The sequence below is a fragment of the Periplaneta americana genome, chromosome 2, assembly GCF_040183065.1.
Source record: "Periplaneta americana isolate PAMFEO1 chromosome 2, P.americana_PAMFEO1_priV1, whole genome shotgun sequence".
Classification (NCBI taxonomy): domain Eukaryota; kingdom Metazoa; phylum Arthropoda; class Insecta; order Blattodea; family Blattidae; genus Periplaneta; species Periplaneta americana.
In genome coordinates this window covers 111892485-111912634 of record NC_091118.1, presented here as the reverse complement: position 1 = coordinate 111912634, position 20150 = coordinate 111892485, and the positions used below count along the sequence as shown (strand labels likewise).

The following is a 20150-nucleotide window of genomic DNA, read 5'->3' as shown; positions in this document are numbered from 1 at the left end:
AGATTTGAATCCAGGCCCTCTCGTTTCCGGTCAGGCATGCTAACCATTACTCTACAGCGGTGGACGCGATGTAAATTGTATGGCCTTTTATGTTATGTTAGTTTTACGCAGTTTCATGGCTTGACCAGAATTATCAGTTGAACTCTTCTTGTAGCTACATCTAGATAAAGTCAAAGGAAAAAGCCACATTCATTTATTTGTTGCCAACAGATCGATTTGTTACATCAAAAGAGATGTGGTGGATTGTTCTTTAAGCAAAAATTAAAAGTAGAAATACGCAAAAATGTTCTTGTTATTGGCATACCAATCTTACTAAAATGCGAGTACAGTCTTTTCATCCTCTATTTAACTAAAGATTTCGACTAAGTTTTCTGACACAAGATCCACTCTTCACATCTTTCAGCTCTTCTTCTGATCAGAGGTCTCCCCTGCGTAGACAAATAAAAATACTGTCAAGAATAAAGAATTTCCAGTAGTTCACTAAACAAATAGGCCTATATACATACATACATACATACATACATACATACATACATACATACATACATACATACATACATTTTAGTCTAATTATATGCCTATAACTTACATGTTATTTTTAAAACCAGAGGATTAGAGTACTAATTAATACTGGAGAATAATCGTGGATATACATGTAGATCTTCACTGCCACTGTGCCACCGTGGCACTGTGGCGTTACTCGATTACTGAGTAGGGTAAACCATACAGTTATTGGCCACTTGAACTTTGATGTGTTATTATAAGACAGGATGTGCAAATAATTAATTAATATTTTGCCAGGTGGTAGCAGCATGTTTTCTTATTTGGTAGTTACTTTAATTTTCAACAATAGATAGCACTGTGAGATGAAAAAATATATTTCTGCAAAACATACGTTCCCAGGCTTTGGTTTCTTGTGAAATTCTTAAGAGCTGTATTGTGGTTGAGTCGTAATAATTGCTGTTTCTTTTAACTGCTATTCATTATTGTTCCAATTATGAGGTAAGTACATCTCTATTTTGACTTTACACTTAAAAAACGTAATAAAATACATTCCCTAAATTTTGAAAATTTACTGGCTAATAACTGTTTAATTATAACGCATTTTTCAGTTATTGGCCACCCCGGCCAATAACTGTAATTTTAAAATAATTAAAAAAATTAATTATTTTTCTTCATTTAACTTATTAAATGCCACTATTTCACTAGTATTTTTATTTTGAGTCCATTAAGTGTGTGCATAGTTATTAGCCACGTGGCCAATAACTGTCTTAATGGGTGGCCAATAACTATTATTATTTATTTTATACTCTGGTTAGGTTATTTTTAAGACTCCAAAATGGGCTGACTATAAACCAAAGGCGATGAAGGTAACAGTAGAAGAATTGGAAACTCACAGGACTTCACTTAGAGTCATTGCTAAAAAGTATGGTGTTCCTAAGACAACCCTAAAAATCAAAATAAAGAATGCTGAAATGGAAAGGTGATTTGAATCTTATAGCTTAGGAGGAAATTGATAATGAGTGTTCTGAAAATGTCATTTCATATCGATCACTGGATGCAGACAAGTCTACAGGCTTGTTTCCGATCTCTGATAACGAATTTGAATGACATCATGTGTGTCAGGAGTCACACGACAGCTGAACTGTGGCGCGAGGTGACAGACCAGTAGTGAGTGATCTCATAGTCAGAGTGCACGGCGACTCAAGCAGAAATTCCCAAGAAAATCGAGCCTTTTTGGGAGGGGTACATTACGACCCTTTCAGATGCCAAGTACAGTTAAGTGAAAATGAAAGAAGCCTGCAATACACGAGTTTTCGTTATTTCCAAGAAAGGCATGTTGTGTGTACTTAATAAGATTGGTAAAGCTCGAATGGAATTAATTTGTATCATCTCGTGGGGTGCGGCGACTTGTGACGGGGGGTGGATTTGCTTGCCTTTTCCACTCTGTAATTAATCCCATCCGAGCTTTCCCAGTCTTATTAAGTACACATAAGATGTCTTTCTTGGAAATAATGAAACCACGTTTTTTGCAGGCTCCTATGATTTTCATGTAACTGTACTTAGCATCGGAAAGAGTTGTTATGTACACCTCCCAGAAAGGTTAAATTTTCTTGGGCGTTGCTACTGTGATACACCGTGCACTCTGATTATGAAGTCACTCGCTACTGGTCTGTCACCTCTTGCTGCAATTTAGCTGTCAGTGTGATTCCTGACTCACATGACGTCATTCAAATTCGTTATCAGAGATCGGAAACAATCCTGTACTCAACAAGAAGTTTTGGCTGACAATATTGACAATTACACCTATTATAAAATGCAAGAGGTGAACCCCGAAATGTGACTCTCCATGACAATTTTTTATATTATATTTTTTGTGGGCTATTTAACAACGCTGTATCAACTACTAGGTTATTTAGCGTCGATGCGATTGGTGATAGCGAGATGGTATTTGACGAGATGAGGCCCAGGATTCGCCATAGTTTACCTCACATTTTCCTTACAGTTGGGGAAAACCTCGGAAAAACTTAACCAAACGATCATCTCAAGCGGGAATGAACCCACGCCAGGGCACAAGTCTGGGTCGGTAGGCAAGTGCCTCAGCCGACTGAACTACTCCAGTGGCCGACTCCCCATGACAATACAGTACATCAGCAAGTGTGAATGCAGGTTGCAGTAGTCAACATTCTGGTTGTGGTAACATATTGTTTGTGAGAGCCACCGGCGTAGCTCGGTCAGTTAAGGCACTTGCCTGCCGATCTGGAGTTGCATTCGGGCGCAGGTTCAATTCCTGGTTGGGGGTTTTCCGAGGTTTTCCCCAACCGTAAGGGAAATGTCAGGTAATCTATGGCGAATTCTCGGCCTCATCTCGCCAAATATCATCTCACTATCACCAATCCCATCGACGCTAAATCACCTCGTAGTTGATAGAGCGTCGTTAAATAACCAAGTAAAAAGAACATAAGTGAGAAAATATCTTCCATGCTCAAAAGAGTCGAGAAAACATCAATCGACAAGTTTCTGGTGTGGCCAGAGACACCTAAAAGAGAATGAAAACATGATATAGAAAGATTGTCATTTTCGATATCACAGAGCTACCAGGATATGCACATAAAGAAGCGCGAACAGAAAGTTGTCCAAGAAAAGAAGAAATAAAGAGAAAATGTAAAGTTGCGAAAGAAAAGAGTAAACGAACACTCTTCAGAGAACTGCAAAATAAATCAAGTCCAATTTGTGACATCTGCAAGAAGCTTTCAGTGAAATTTGATGTGAAGATTGTAAAAAAGTATTTTATGTAAGTTATATTTCACGTAAACACAGACAACACATTCCTGAAAAAAATGATATCTCCCTATGTCACTCATTTTTATACAGGAGAAGATTCACATAACAGTATGGACCTTAAGGCTAGTTTGGAGGATGATGATTATCTTGAAGAACTTGATAAACTCGCAACGTATAAATAAGGGTCTATACAGTAAAGAGACATGTGGATTTATATTTTACATAAAACTGGAATTAGGGCAGTGCAATGCATGTGTAAATAACTAATAGAAATAATAGCAACAGTTTAAAATAATATCTGCAGCCAAAATAAAAATAAATGTCTGTTAGAGATGATAATTGTGAAGTGGCCAATAACTATGCAGTCAGTGGCCAATAACTGTCAAGAAGTGGCCAATAACTATAATTTCACACATATCAATATTATTTGGTCACTAGTATCACATAGTATTATTGATTCTATTTTTGTAACAGTGATTTGCATAAAGAAATAATTGACAATTGCAGATGCACAAACAGTTCCTTCTTACAATATAATGCATTGAAATCCTCGACTTTCAAACGTAAAATTTTCCTTAAGTGGCCAATAACTGTATGGTTTACCCTATTTGCTGATATTTTTTCATCAATATTTCAAACATTTCGAAATTTTAAATAATTCATCGAGAATTAAGGCATTGCATGCTTTTACAAGGTTGTTTTTTAGTCTGCCTCATTTGTTCACCTTGATATAACAGCAGACTGTCAGCTGTGAGAGTCACGAGAAAGTGGCGGAAATAATTATTAATTCGTAGGCATGAGATGGAGAATTTCTGACACCTACTTCTGTCGCGGTATGATATAAGTAGAGGCTATAGATTATTATGGATAATTACCGCAATCTGGACTAGGGTTGCCAGATTTATTTTAGAGAAAAAAAGAAACAGATTTTTCACAAAAAAAGTAAGATGTTCGTTCATTCATAGTGTTCTGCCCAAGGCAGGTCTTTCACTGCAAACCCAGCATTCTCCAGTCTTTCCTATTTTCTGCCTTCCTCTTTGTCTCTTCATATGATTCACATATCTTAATGTCGCCTATCATCTGATATCTTCTTCTGCCCCGAACTCTTCTCCCGTTCACCATTCTTCCAGTGCATCCTTCAGTAGGCAGTTTCTTCTCAGAAGTAAAATGTATGCGAATATTTTTTAAAATTTATTTTACAACGCTTTACCAACTGCAATGCTTATCTAGCGTCTGAATGAGACAAAGGTGATAAAGCTAGCGAAATGGGTCCAGGTTTTAATGCCGGAAGTTACCCAGCATTTACTCCTAATGGATTGAGGAAAAACCCCGGAAAAAGCTCAACCAGGTAACTTATCCCAACCAAGATTTGAACCCGGACTCATTCGTTTCACTGTCAGACATGCTGACATGCTAACCGTTACTCCACAGAGGTGGAGTATGCAGACTTCCCAGGTGTTTAGTAGTAATTTATTGTTTTCATTGCCATTTATTTCAGAAATTTAACATTGTAAAATACCGGTACATTTGCAGAACCTGTATGTTAGGCTTACATAATATATTTTCAGTGTAAATGTAATAAAACTATTCATAAGTACTGCATTGCTGACATATCTCATATTTAGCAGATGGTTTGCCAGCCTCAAGTATTTTTGTATTACTGTATTTTTATTCTCCAAGATAAATTCTCTGCATGACTGATTGAAGTTAAGAAATACTTGTTCTTCAGCTTTAAACCTCATTAAAGAGAACACTTTTTAAACATAGGCGTTAGAATCTGTAGAATGAAAAGAAAACTAATTACCTATGCAATATTAAGAACTTCTATTACATTTACTTCAGAAAAAAAAGTCAGTCCACTTTTCAACAATACTGATTTCCTTCTCCATGTAACTATGCAATTGTTATTTTGATTCACAAAACACTTCGTACAATTCATCAGAGTTAACAAAACACAAGCAAGATACTTACAGCAACTTCAAAGTCACGATATTGGATTTTTTTTTGTCCAAACACAGTCCACTGACTGTACTTGTTGCATAACTAAACTCTAAGTGCTGATCCAAATACTTCAAAATATTTTTGTAGCACAATAGAAAGCCCTCCTTCGTTTTCCGTTGAACATTTGGCTCTAAAATTTTCAAATTTTCTTTAGCCCCACTTCCAAAATCATGCCTGACATTCTTTGCTGTAATTTTTTTTTTTATTGAGGGTTGTATTACTTTGAAAGATTCAAGGTTACTAAGATTACTTTTCTCTGCATGTAGGCCTAATAGACTCCATGTTTAAATTAATTATATTGCTAACTCATTAAGGAAATAAATTAAGAAAACCGGAAAAACGTACAATCTCGCAACCCTACTCGGGACTCATAAAAAGTAACTAAATGTATGGCGATGAAGTGGTACATTACGTTTGGCTTAGGTGGCGTATACAAACACAGACGCACGTACGTTGATATATTCTTACATACACACACACAAGCATCTCTTAACGTTAACAAAATAGGTTAAATGCATGAATCCGGTTGCCGGTGTTGCTGTCGCAGATAGGAAAATGCACGCAAGTGTGGGATGACTTGCAAGTCAGTGAATGCGTTCACAGCGGAAGTGTTTAGTACTGGCCTGCGTATGAAGATGAATTCCGAACAAAAGAAGGTGTAGATCCTGTAATATTTGAAACAGTCGCCAATAACCTGGTTGCCGGGTGACCAGGCACATTCTGCTTGAGGAGCACCTGTCAACTTAACAAAGGGCAATGCTACACAGACAACGGGAATGTGGGTTACCGCTAGCCGTCAGCTCTCAGCATTCTCAACTTGACAGCACTGTCCTCCCTGGCTTTCAACATTTGGAGTACGTTCACCGTTGCTTATTTCTTTCTTCTACACCTAATTGCTGCTTGAAGTTTGTCTCCATTTTATTTCTTTCTATAGGTATAAAACTAGCATCTTTTCTGTGTTGCATGTCACACTAGAGAAGGTTTGAGATGACGCAAAACTGCTATAAATATGATATAATATTAACGTAGCTTAAGTCCATCGCTGTGGAGCCTAACGGTCAGCGCGTCCGGGTTCGAATTCTGATTGGGACAAGTTACCTGGTTGGGAGTTTTTCCTTCAACCAATTGAAGCAGAATTGCTGGGTAATTTTCGGCGTTGGACCTCGGACTCATTTCGCCATCATTAATTCACATATCATCCATACTATAGCCTGGATTCGGTGCACAGTGCAATATGCTGTTACTTGTACACGAGCGCGGCCGTTCGGCTACCCAATCAGTCACAGAATAGAAGTGGTAAGCACAATAAGCCTCAGGCTGCAGTGTGATCCTGCGGGTCCCCGCTCCGTACAAGAGAAAAAAAAATAACTTAATACGTCCCCGCCGGTAATAGCATCTCCAATTCCAAGTCTACTGACCTTGCAGGAACGTACGCAAAGGAGGGAGTTACTGGGTTTGAACCCCCCCTCCCCTTGAACTGAGGATTTTTAAAATCCATAATCGTTTATCTATCGTATACAAATAATTGTTGACTATATACATGATTATTGTGTAAGTGTAAAAATAACACAACCATTTTTTATTATACAAAATTAAACACAAGTTAAAATTCATTAAAAATTGGATTGCTGTGAAAAAATTATTTTCCAAGAATGTTATAAGAATATTCATGAGTATTATAATATAGTACAAACGAGCAAATGCTGGGTAACTTTCGGTGTTGGACCCGGACTCATTTCACCGGCATTATCACCTTCATTTCATTCAGACGCTAAATAACCTAGATGTTGATAAAGCGTCGTAAAATAACCAAATATAATAATATAGTACAATATTAATAAATATAACAACATATAATAATAATAATAATAATAATAATAATATACACAATTTAAAATACCGACAATGTAAATTATAAACAATTTTACAGTGGCGTACGCAGAACTTTGTAATGGGGGGAGGGCATGACAAAGTTCTGCGTACGCCACTGTGACCTAGGTGTAGTTTTCGACGAAGTGTACACATACATGTCTGCTGATTCATGAAAATAAGTCATAACTTCATAATTTTGGGATATGATTTTCGAAGCTGCTTTGAATAAAGAATTTCACATGAACATGGATTCAGTTCTGAACGGTTCAGAAACTTGCTAACTACAACGTCTTTGATAACTTGTGCGGTTATTTGGTACAAATGAAAGCGGCACTGTGAATCTTAAGTTGCCTTATGATTATATGATTTGTGTGTCATGACCTTGATCGAACGTTAGTTGTCTGGTATACCACACAAAAATGTAAACAAGAGAGCTTTGCTTCATCGCATTTCGGACACCTCAGCACGCATAAAGGTCAGACACGAACTTTCTCGAGTAACTTGCGATTCACACAGAAGAGTACAACATGAAGGTGTTTGGGGGGGGAGGGGACAAGGGATATACATTTTTAGCGATTTTATAATATGAATGGTGAGCGGAAGGAAAGTTCGGAGCAGAAAAAGATATCAGATGATTGACAACATTAAGATATGTGGATCATGTCCACACCTGTGGAGTAAGGGTTAGCGCGTCTGGCCGCGAAACAAGGTGGCCCGGGTTGGATTCCCGGTAGGGACAATTTACCTGGTTGAGGTTTTTTCCGGGGTTTTCCCTCAACCCAATATGAGCAAAATATGCTGGGTAACTTTCGGTGCTGAACCCCGGACTCATTTCATCTCATTCAGACGCTAAATAACCTAAGATGTTGATAAAGCGCCGTAAAATAACCTACTAAAATAAAATAAAAAAAAGATATGTGGATCATATGCGGAGACTAAGAGGAAAGCGGAAAATTGGAAAGATTGGAGAATGCTAGGTTTGCAGTGAGAGACCTGCCCTTGGTCAGAGCACTATGAATGAATGAGCACATTCTATAGCTGACATCTGGAACTACTGAACTCTCCAGTCACCAATCTCCTCCCTTAATGGGGACCGCGAACAAAATTATTATTATTATTATTATTATTATTATTATTATTATTATTATTATTATTATCATTATTATTATTATTATCATTATTATTATCATTATTATTATAATCATCACTGTAAGTTTTAAATTCAATATGATATTCTTGGAATGTAGGCTTTCGCGCCCTGCATCATTGGAATTGATATTATCCGGGCTAAAGGGCCGTGGTCTGTTGGAGCTGTTGCTACCATTGGTCTGTTGGTAGCAACAGTTCCAACAGATCACAGCCCTTTAACCCAGATTACATCAATCTCAACATGATATTGTTTAATTATTTGCATGATTAGCAATTTAAAATGGATTTCTGGTACAAATTATTCCAGATTTACATTCATTAACACTATCTTAATGAACTAATTCTAATCTAATCAAATCGTTGTGTGTGTCGTAATGTTTTAAAAATAAAACAGTTTTCACACTTCTATGTTCTACATTCTACACTTAAGGCCAGAAAGCGCACAGAAGTAATGTGAAAAAATGGGGGAAACTCATCCAAAAGGCTGAGAAACACTGAAGAAGAATGTGTGTATCTGATGCCTATCCACTTCACTTGCGTGATTCGGGTTCCGCATATTGCGGCTAGATGGCAGGACTATGACCCATTTTTAATTTATACACCATTTTGGCATGCCACGCTGTACATGATGTGTATCTGTGAAGAGTTTTGTCGTGTGCTAGGGTGAGTGTATATGTAAGCGTCCGTGTAAGTGTAGTGTAGGGAGTGGGTGAGGATGATGATGAAGGTGGGGAAGAGAGAATGGGAAACCCGGTGTCGACACATAGCCTACTCCTGTCGAATAGCACCAAGGGGGCCGCCAGGCTTAACATCCCCATCCGACAGACGAATCACTATCAACAGTGACATATGCCTTCTCTTCATATGCACTGCGGAGAGATTTGGGGTTTAATTCAGGCATATTGGTGCACAATTTAGTGATTAGAAGTTGTGCACTGCCACCTCTCCTAGTCCCGAGGTAGAAATTTTACATGAAAATTTCTGACCTCACCGCGAATTGAATTCCGGTCAGCTAGTCTGGAGACAGATGCGGTGCCACAGACCGAACTCGGTAGCTGAAACAGAATGTAAAAAAGAGTAATGTGAAATTAATATAAATAATATAAGGTCGCAGTTCGGTTTTTTTTCGGAGTCTGTATTATTTTCAAAACAAGCTGTAACTTCTTAAAACTTCACTTCAGAAGAAAATGTTTCAAACAAAAGTTGCCTGACTTGTTGGGAAAAGCTAGAATTAAGGAAAAAAAAAAAAAACTTAATTTCATTGAGGATGTCAGAGTTGCTATCTCAATGGAATGCTGTGCATGACGCAATCTGAAAGATCCATTTCCTTTAATGAAATTTGAAAAAATCAGCATTTACTTTTATTGATCCATTTAAGAGAAACTAACTTATAACACTTTATATGTGCCGTTCTGTATATATCCCAAGAACTGAGTTTCGCTAATTGTGTTTTTTGAATTTCTCACAACAGTCAGGACGAAATGGATTAAATGTGCCAATCCTTGAAATATTGTATTTAGTAAACCACTGGCATAGCTCATGCATTAGCACGTTTGCCTACTGATCTGGAGCTACTCTCGGGCGTGGTTTCGATTCCCACTTGGTTGGGGGTTTTCCGAGGTTTTTTCAAATGTAAGATGAATAGTAGGCAATCGGTAATCATATGACGAATCCTTGACTTCTTCTCGTCAAATACCATCTCACTCACCAATTCCATCGCTAAATTAATGAAATAATTTGCATCACAGTGTGTCAGTGTTTTTAGTGAAATGTACATTCAGCGCAGACGTGATTTCTACAGTGATTATGTAATTGATTGCAGCGATCTTATGGAGCAAATACGACATAGACGAGGACCTGTGCGTCTCCACGCTTGTATCCTATATATCCGAGCATTCCAACTCCTACCCTTCTCTGGTTGGAGAAGACTTCACTCCAGAACTGAAGACTCAAATGGTTCTGTTTCTTGTAAGTATTTCACGTGCAGAAGGTGGATGATTAGCTTTATGATCCATCCAATTTAACCATTGGAAGCTGATCAGACCTTTCAGACATTTCTTAGCCATTCAGGTTTTTGAGTTCAGCCTAGAAATAATTAAAATAAATAATGCAATGTAAGTTACAGTTTGGCATGGATGATAGATTAATTAGACGGAAATTTAGACATACCGTACTTGGAGACAGGCAGATAGAAAGTTAAGTAGGTTCACAGTGAAGAAGAGACAGACTTGTACATAGAAAGACAGACAGGATGATAAAAGAACAGAGACAATGGATAGGAAAATCAGGGGCGTATTTTGCGGACGCGGTAGCCCAAGGAAATTACAAAAGAAAAAGTTTATAATATAACATAATATAATAATTTTGTATTACCTTATTAGTTTTACCACAGTAATTAAAATTAAAGTAATTGTTAGATTTATATGCGCTCTCTGCTCTCGAAAAGAAACAAGTTGTCAAGGCGGCATCACTGGAGAAACCGCTGCTACGAGGGGTAGCCTGTAACCGTTCCGCTCACGCTGTCCTGTCGCACAACTGCCCATCCCCCACTCCCTTCTGTTTCCATCGTGCAGTGTAGGCCGGGTGAGTTGCCGCTCTCGTGATCGGTTTCTTCGCAGGCGCGAAGCAACAATACGCTTAGTACGCTAGCTCATGAATGTGATTGTGTTCTTGCAGTGCAGTATTTTAAATTTGTGATTTGTTCGAGTGTCTAAGAGTTATATTAATTGTGAATTATTAAGTTTTTAATTTCCCAATTAAGTGATATTGTGAAAAATATGGCAGAACAAGTTTCTGGAGAGGTTTTTGTTGAAAATGACTGTGTAATAGAAGGTTTATTGAAAGTGCCTTTTAACCGTCGTACATACAACGAGAAAGTTGAAATTGTGAAAGTGGAAAGACCAACTCCTGAGTTAAATTTGTCCATGGGCGTAAAAGAAAAACAGCGTGAGTACACACGCCATTTCACTTCAACATCATATGGTAAGTGGAATTGGTTGTGTGGTAGTTCTAAACTGTCTATTTTGCTGGCCGTGTTTGTTATTTAGCCGCGAAACTAATGTGTGGTCAAAAGAGGGGTTTTCTAATATGAACTCCCTTCGAACGGCAGTCCTAAAACACGACAAATCAAAAGCTCATATTTATAGTAGCATGAACTTTGCAAACTTTGGAAAGACAAGAATTGATTTACAGCTAGATAAGCAAAAAGCTCTACACATCAACCAACACAATGCTCTTGTGAAAAAAATCGGGAGATTTTACTGTGTCTTATTAACGCAGTCTGCTTTCTAGGAAAACAAGAATTGGCTTTTCGGGGTCATAATGAGAGTGTGGAATCAGACAATAGAGGAAATTATATTGAATATTTAAGCTCCTTAGGTGAATTTGACCATTTACTGGCCAATCATCTTGAGAGTTCAACAGTATTCCGTGATACTTCTCCCGCAATTCAGAATGACTTAATATTTGCTATAAGTGGGGTTATGATAAAGAACATAAAATCTGAAATAGAAGAAGCACCTTTTGTGGCCATTGTTGTTGATGAAACAAGTGACTGCTCTAATCAGAGTCAACTGTCCACTGTTTTAAGATACGACAGACTGTTCAAGAACGGTTTATAGGATTCACAAATGTCAGTTCGGGCAAAACTGCTGCTGCTTTGTTTCAGCATGTGGAAGGTGTTATAGCAGAATACAATGTCGGCAATAAGTTAATTGCACAGACATACGATGGTGCTTCAGTTATGGTGGGAAATATTAATGGCTTAAAAACAAAAGTTCAAGAAAAGTATCCTCAAGCACTATTTGTCCATTGTTACAGCCATGTTCTCAATTTAGTTTTGCAACAAACTACTTCAACCATTCCAGAATGCCGCATTTTTTTCAAAACACTGTCGGGTTTAGCTGCATTTTTCTCATCATCTCCTAAAAGATCAGAAAAACTCAAGGAATTTATGAAAAAGAAACTCCCAAAAGTAGCACCAACTAGATGGAATTTTACATCTCGGCTTGTAAATACAGTAAAGGAATACAGAGAACAACTGACTGCTTTCTTTGAAAATATCATTTGTAATGACTCTGAAGAAAACTGGGATGATGATGTAATTGTGCAGGCTCAAGGATATTTGTATTTTTTCACACAGTTTCAGAATATATTTCTTCTTGAAGTCTATGCTAGAGTGTTCGCACATACAGATGTGCTCTACAATATTCTTCTGACAAAAAGTCTAGACATAGCATACTGCTTGCAAGAGGTATCAGAGTTAAAAAATACTATATCCGAGTTCAGACGTAGTGGGTTTCCGTTCATATGGATAATATGGAAAATGAAAATTCTTCAGACAATACAATGGAACCACCATTCAAGCGAAGAAAAGGAGATGATGAATTGAAATACAGGCAGCTGTACTACAGCATACTAGATCGTATGCACATGGAAATTACTGACAGATTTTCTGATTATGGAAAGCTTCAGTTCACACATCTTCTGGATTCTCAGAAATTTTCTGCTTGTAGAGAAAACTTCCTGAATGAGGCACTAAACAAATTATTTCAGTCCTATAACAGTCACTTTGATCAAGTACGTTTGAAAAATTAATATATTCAGCAGAAGTCTTTGATTTTTCGAACAAACCTATCCATGAGATATTATCTGCCATATATGAAAACCAGCTGAACCAAGTTATTCCTGAACTCCTTAAATTGGCAACATTAATTGTGACAATACCAGCTACGTCAGAATCGGTAGAAAGAACATTTTCTGCGTTGAAGAGAATAAAATCCTACTGTAGATCAACTCATACACAAGAACGTTTATCTGGCTTGGCACTGATGTCCATTGAAAAGTCATTTCTACAGAAACTTCGCAAGCGGCCCAACTGTAATTTCAATGACGAAGTCATCAAAGTATTTTCGTCCCAATCAAGACGTCTGGAATTCACATATAAATAAGTAAGGAATTTTATTATAGGGATTTTAAAATATATTTTATGTAATAATAGGGTCAGTGGTAGCCCAGACCCTTAAACCAGTATATGCCACTGAGGAAAATGAAGAAACAGCATGTAGATGGAAATACAGATAGAAAGACAGAGATGAGAAACACTTATTCAGGAGTATAAAAACATATAAAGATAGTCAAGTAAACTGAAAGGCATAAATAGAAAATAGATAAATAGATATTGAGATGGCATACCATTTTTCACTGTCTATCATATTGAAAATTAAAAAATCCTGGAGTATTGGCATCGCAGTACTTTCTCTATATTTCTTGCACTAGGCTAGGGTTGTCAGTTTTTCAAAATATAAATAAGGGGCAGTTGCAACATTAACTGGAGGAAAATTCGAGGAACTTCCAAGAGAGAGAAAAAAATATATAAGCGCCATCTACGAGCATATTTTAATAATAATAATAATAATAATAATAATAATAATAATAATAATTTATTTATTTAATCTGGCAGAGCTAAGGCCAGTAGGCCTTCTCTTCCACCCAGCCAGACTCTAATTCTAATTGAATACAACAAATTTAGACAAAACATAAGATATAAAAAGACCAGGCCTTTTGACAAGAAGAATGATTTTATTCCATGGCAATGCTTGAGCCCATACTGCCAGATCAATAAGGGACAAGCTGCAAAGGTTTTGCAGGGAAACTCTACCACAACCCACTTACAGCCCAGACTTATTTCGATACGATTTCCATACTTTGGAGATTTGAAGAAAAGTCTGAAGAGAATCATATTTTCATCAGACGAAATGGTGTTAAACATTGATTCACCTCCAGACCACAGTGATTCTATGAAGCCAGTATCCGTCACTTGGTGTCACAGTGGGAGAAGTGTGTTAACCGTGGCGAGTATTCAGGACAAATTTTAATTTCTTTCTGTTAGTAATAATGGGTTTCATTTGAACGACCTAATATAACTAGATTGATAAGGCTGCTCACAAACACAGCTATATATGGTCGCCACTCATGGCACACACTTTGAGCTACATTTTGTATGCAGTTTTAATTGACTCAGCACATAGACACCGTTTGTAATGGCCTGTCTGAGCCATACACTATGGCAGTAGCTGTGTCTACTTGTAGCTGTAACTGCCACTCATTATTATGCTCAAATACAGCCGCATTTCCTTGTCATGGTTCAATTGATATGCTTGTTTCCAGATTGTGTGGACAAAGATATGGTAATCAATCATGGAAATAGATGTATTTATATCCGAAATTGAAAATATCCTGCTGTTTGGGATATGGATTTGGACCTGTAATCCAACAGGTCAGAAAAAACCAAAGTGTGAAAAGAAGTGTGCTTAAAGTTCATTCCAGACTTTAAATAAAAAAAGAATACAAAAGAAAAGATACCGTAGATGTGTTATTTATATTAATTTTATTTTTGTGTGTTTAATAATAATAATAATAATAATAATAATAATAATAATAATAATAATAATAATAATAATAATAATAATAATAATAATAATAATATTTATTTATTTGGCTGCAGTGTGTTACAGTGTTGAATGACAGCATTGACCTCCGGTCATTTATGTATATACATGCACTGTATGTGTTTATAAAATACTAAAATCATATTCAAATTTCTTGCTAAAGTATATCTCCCGCTTCACTTAAAAAGAAATCCTCTAATAACTTATCTCGAGTAGTGACTGATCGTAGCATTGGCATGTACTAGATGCTTTCAAGTCCATTTACATTTGATGTGTTATGAAAATTATAACCATCTCTTTTACAAAAAAAAAATTGTGGAAATGCAATATGCCTTTACAATGTCTTTGCAAATTCTATGGATGTTTAGGGGGAAATGTAATATTCTCTACTTATCTGTTAATATTCCAGAGGGACATTCAATACAATGTCTAGCACAAGGCAATCTGTAATTAAACATTCTTTTTTCAAAATCCAAACCGTTTCCCAGAATACTGTCATAACATATTTCTGAGATGCCAAATGCTTCATCACCAAGAAACTAATATTTTATTGGATTACTGGTTATCGAAATTGGTTGATGGTGGAATATTGAGTGATCATGCATGCATTTTTTAAATAGTACACATTTTTATATACAGTTAAATATGAAATTTTACCATATGACCCAATATCCACTAATGTAAACATATAATTTACCTTACAAACAGGAGTAGTACCATGGAATAAATGAAAAGAACTTCAATGGCTGAAGAATTTTAAATGGCTGGAGAACTTGGGGTGTGTGTGTGGCGAACACTAGCTGAATTGAGCCACTGTTGGCAACAACGTGTGGTAATTATAACTACTTGTGGTCGTATATTGCACTTGTAGTTGCCACTGGTGACGACTACACATGGCTGTGTTTATATGAACTAGAATGGAAGGCACAAATATAGAGACAGACAGAAAATAGATAGGTAGTTATAGAGATGGCGTGTCGTTTCCTTTAATGTCACTCATACTGAAAATGTTAAGATCCTGGAACATGACATCGCAATACATTTTCCATAATTATGTCATATAATGAAAGCTTTGTCTGATGTTCACAGGCACACAAGTACATGATAGATTTCCGATCTACTCATTGCACTCCATTGCCGGCCAACATGTTCCGGTTACCATGGGAACTATCCTCAGAGCTCGAGTATGTAAAGGTATGAGGGGTCTCTCGGTGTCTTGGCAATGAAATATTCCATGGAACCCTCAGTGTGTTGTCTGTATTTCCTTCACGTTGTGCTGCTTTTTTTTTTTTTACATATCAGTGACTCAGTGGTGGATCAGGGTTCAAGTGGAATTGCCGACATCTGCGGACAATCAAAATGGTGACGTACCTTCTGTTCTTTTCTGTCATGTTTCTACTTTAAGCTTCTGTCACTGCCAGCTTGTGTTATTTGACTTGTAAACACCACGTAGCAAATCATTTTGAGTGTCTCGTTTGTCTTTAATTTGAAATGCGGTGATAAATTTTGCTTTCTTGTTTTTTTTATGGATTGGTATCATTTGGACCAACACACTGAGGCATATTGGCTTTGTAACATGAGAAAATTCATGTACTTATCTGACCCTCTTTTGTACTCTAAAAATGTACGAATGATGTAACATAAATAGAGTATGTTAGGAAAGATTTAATGTTGTATTTTAGTACAAAATCTATATCATTGAAAGTATTTTAAACCATTAGCTGTAAAGTTGTGTACGACAGACTCGTGAACAGCGTTGCCAACACTAATATTAGGCCAATTTTCTCATATAAATATCCCTAGGTAGAAAAATAAATATTAAAGACACTTTTTGTGTGAATAAACTCTGTCATGTTCGCGTATGAAACTAATGTATTATTATATACGTGAAAATGGAGTAAGTCTGTTTTTGACATTGAATGTTCATATCATGAATATAATGTCATCAATTCCGATTTTTTCTAAGGAGCAGCATATACTGCTTTGTTTCGTGTATAAAATCTAGCCATCATTTCGTTCCAGGTACAATATGTTTATAATATGTGTTTACATTATTTCATGTGGTAGCCATTGGAACAGGCCAGCTTATCTCTCTATAGATTTGCCGCCAATATATTTTAAGGCCGATTTCACAACGCCCATGTAGATAGCAAAGATCAGGCTATTTCATAGCTATAGTGATGGTAAGCAGATCAAGATATATATGTCTAGAGATACTGAAATCAGGAAGAATGAGACAGTATTTGTTTTTCATAGCAGATCGTCTCATATCAACACTTGAATTTACTTTTTGAGCATGTACAGCCTCTTAAAATAAAAAAAAAAAGAAAGAAAAAAGAAATGAAAATTGCTACCTTAATCAACGAATACAATGTAAGTGTACTTTGAGTTTTGAAATTGTGTTGAACATAAGATGAAACAATCCAAATGGTGACATAAGAAACAGGTTTTTCTGCAAGTTAAAACTATTGAAAACATAACAAAAAATATCTTCACAAATAAAGATTTTTTTCTTGCAACTTTTTCCATAAAGGGATTTCTTCAGGAAATTAGTAATTCCAGTGAAACAGTTATTGTAAACTTCTCACTATGAAACGCAAGCGACGTGATTTTCGATGAGAATATTGAAGACTGTTCGTCACTTTTGAATAATTATCTATTTCTTCTTATTATTATTTGTTTATGAAGAGTGATGTTTGTTGTGTCTACCACATTTTCATATTACTAACGGCTTTTGTTTTTAAAATACGAGAACTGCAACTCCATTGTTTAATTAAACTATTTACTGACCAATAAAATAATTTACAGTTAATTTATATGTATCATATTAAAGAATACTTCACAATTTTTTTGGGCATTGGGACCATGAAATTAACACGACTTTGATAAAGCTGTTGTGTATTGTGTGAAACAGGTGAAGCATTTCCATAACAACTGCAGACTTTGTTACATTGTTAGTCTGCGCACTTTTACAAAGACACAGCCAACTAGAATGTACATAATCAATCCTTCACTTTTCATTATTAAGTCACTGTTCTGGAAGAAAAATGACACAACTGCAAAATTTGGGGTGAATTTTAAGAACATTCTTATCTAAATAGTACTATTTAAAAGTAACCAAAAATTAAAATATTTTGCTTTATTTCGATTGTCATAACAATTTTTTTTTCTTCAATCTTTAAAACAATTATTTATAAATAAGTTTGGTTTTTGCTTCTTTTGCAAAACATTGTATATTGCACTTAAGTCGTTGTTCCTCCGGAACAGCGAAATGATGTTTGAATGTGCACCTTTTCGCCATATTGGTGTTACTGATTACTGAGCAGTTATAATTAATGATGTTACATCTAAATACGCGTGGCTAATGAGAAAGACAGGCTACAGTGCAAATCGGAGTCACATGGTTATCTTGATCTAGTAGTGGCCATTGTAACAATTGCCTAATATAGATACATGTTCGAAGTTCTAAAAAACAAAGGAATTGTAACTTACAAAACATACAAATATTTACAGCATCAGTGGCTTTTTGATGGATAAACAATGTAAAACAGAAGCAGGAATGTACTTAACACTCTTCTTACCTTACATTGTAGTGGGATAGTAGGACACAACAAAATAAACTTTGATGTAGAAAGAGAGCCATACTTTCTGATTAGTATAACTCATATTCATAATGCTTAAGTTCAGCATTACTGGTATTTATTATTCTGGTAAATTCAAGGACAGCAGTAGAATCATTAGCCGCAAGCAGTGACACAACTGCAGAATCACTAAATGAAATAAGAGAACTGATAAAAAATAGTCTAAGGAAAGAAAGTACACATCCAGTACATGTTGGGTAATTAGGAAATGGTGCTCAAGAAGAACCTAAATTTAAACAACGAAACAACATTCTGATCCACGAAACACCCTACAAATACTCAAAACAAAAATAGAAGCAGAAGTACTCCACAGATACCCTAGAGTCACTCAGATGTGACAACTTTCAGCACCACAGCTGCCATCACATAATTAATGCCAATTTGGCTGATGTGGTAAGTTGCGAAGTGAAGGCTATGTGTGTTCTTGTATGGTTGTGATAAGAGAAACCAGGAACTGATAGTGAAAGGGACATATTTCTTGCGTGATCATTGTTGATTGTGCTATTACAAAAAAATAGCACATTAAAGCAGTTGAACCTGTATAAACACGAAAATAATATACATCCATAACCAAAGGCAGTTGGAAGCTCAAATGTTGTGATTATCCATACATTTTGATATATTGTACAATGCTACTTAAAAGTATCCATTTATGTAAAACATAATATATAGTATGTGGCATACAAATTCCTAGGTCTAGGGAAATTTTATTAAAGTTGGCAACCCTGTATCTAGTTAGCATTCCTTATGTGGCCTACGTTATTATAGAAAGTCGACATACTAGGTTTGGAAAGGGAGACCAGTGTCACGTAAGACTGCCATGTTTGAATCATTCAAAGAGATAAACTGTATTCCATATAAATCATAACATGACTATGCCATATTACTGTCGATGTAGTATTATTGATATGCATTAACTACATAACTAGTTCTAATTACGAATTAATCTATTTATTACATTATTATAATGATTGCAGCAGTTCTATAGTATGTGATGGGTTGGGATGAAACTAGCAATTCTTAGAAACGAATTTAACCTAGATTTGTCCGATTTTATGTAATTATGTAGGCTACGATTATTACTGACATAATTTGCACTGTCATCACTTTCCACTAGTGTTCTTGAGGTCCTCATGTGGTGCACTGCTGATGCTTGAAGATGAATAATTTTTATGCTTGATTATTATTTATATGAAATTATGACTGGATATCGGGTGGAAAAATATTGACTGTGTTAAGTAGATATTATTTTATTAAGTATTATTTAAACTTGAAAGGTGCATTTAAAATGATTGTACAATGAAGCCACAAAAGGTGGGAAAACTACTCGTAGTGGCCAAATTTTTTTAGAAACTTGTTGTGCCATGAGTTAGTTTAAAGATATTGTGAAACCCACACTTTTTTCGTGGTTATCATTGATTGTTGTTTGGTGTTATACCTTTCAAAATGAAACCACTCTTGTGAAGAGTTTTCCCACCCCTCCATTCAAGATGTATATGAATAAAGATGAATCTTTTTGGAATATATTCATCATGTAGTTCCAGTGTCCGACTATTGACTTATTTCTCCCTAACCTTTGCATATGTTGAGTGATCCATTGTTCGATAGAATTACAGTGGTCCATTGTTCGATAGAATTACAGAGTGTTTAGGAAGATCCATTTGAGTATACTTACTGAGTCCCCATTGTCAGTAATTACAGCTTGTAAATTTCTTTCTGGTGACAATGTTATAAATATTCACCCAAAAACTGT

At 36.0% G+C, this 20150-nt stretch overlaps 1 protein-coding gene across 1 annotated transcript in view; it reads left to right on the top strand.

The window, feature by feature from the left end:
• Window positions 1-19923, top strand: part of LOC138694505 (phosphatidylserine lipase ABHD16A) — a 93353-nt gene extending 73430 nt beyond the window's left edge. The window contains exons 11-12 of the mRNA XM_069818284.1: window positions 10130-10275; window positions 15846-19923. Of these exons, the coding sequence (XP_069674385.1) occupies window positions 10130-10275; window positions 15846-15956 (257 nt within the window). The 3' untranslated portion in view covers window positions 15957-19923. The remainder of the gene's footprint in view (window positions 1-10129; window positions 10276-15845) is intronic.
• The last annotated feature ends 227 nt before the right edge of the window (window positions 19924-20150 follow it).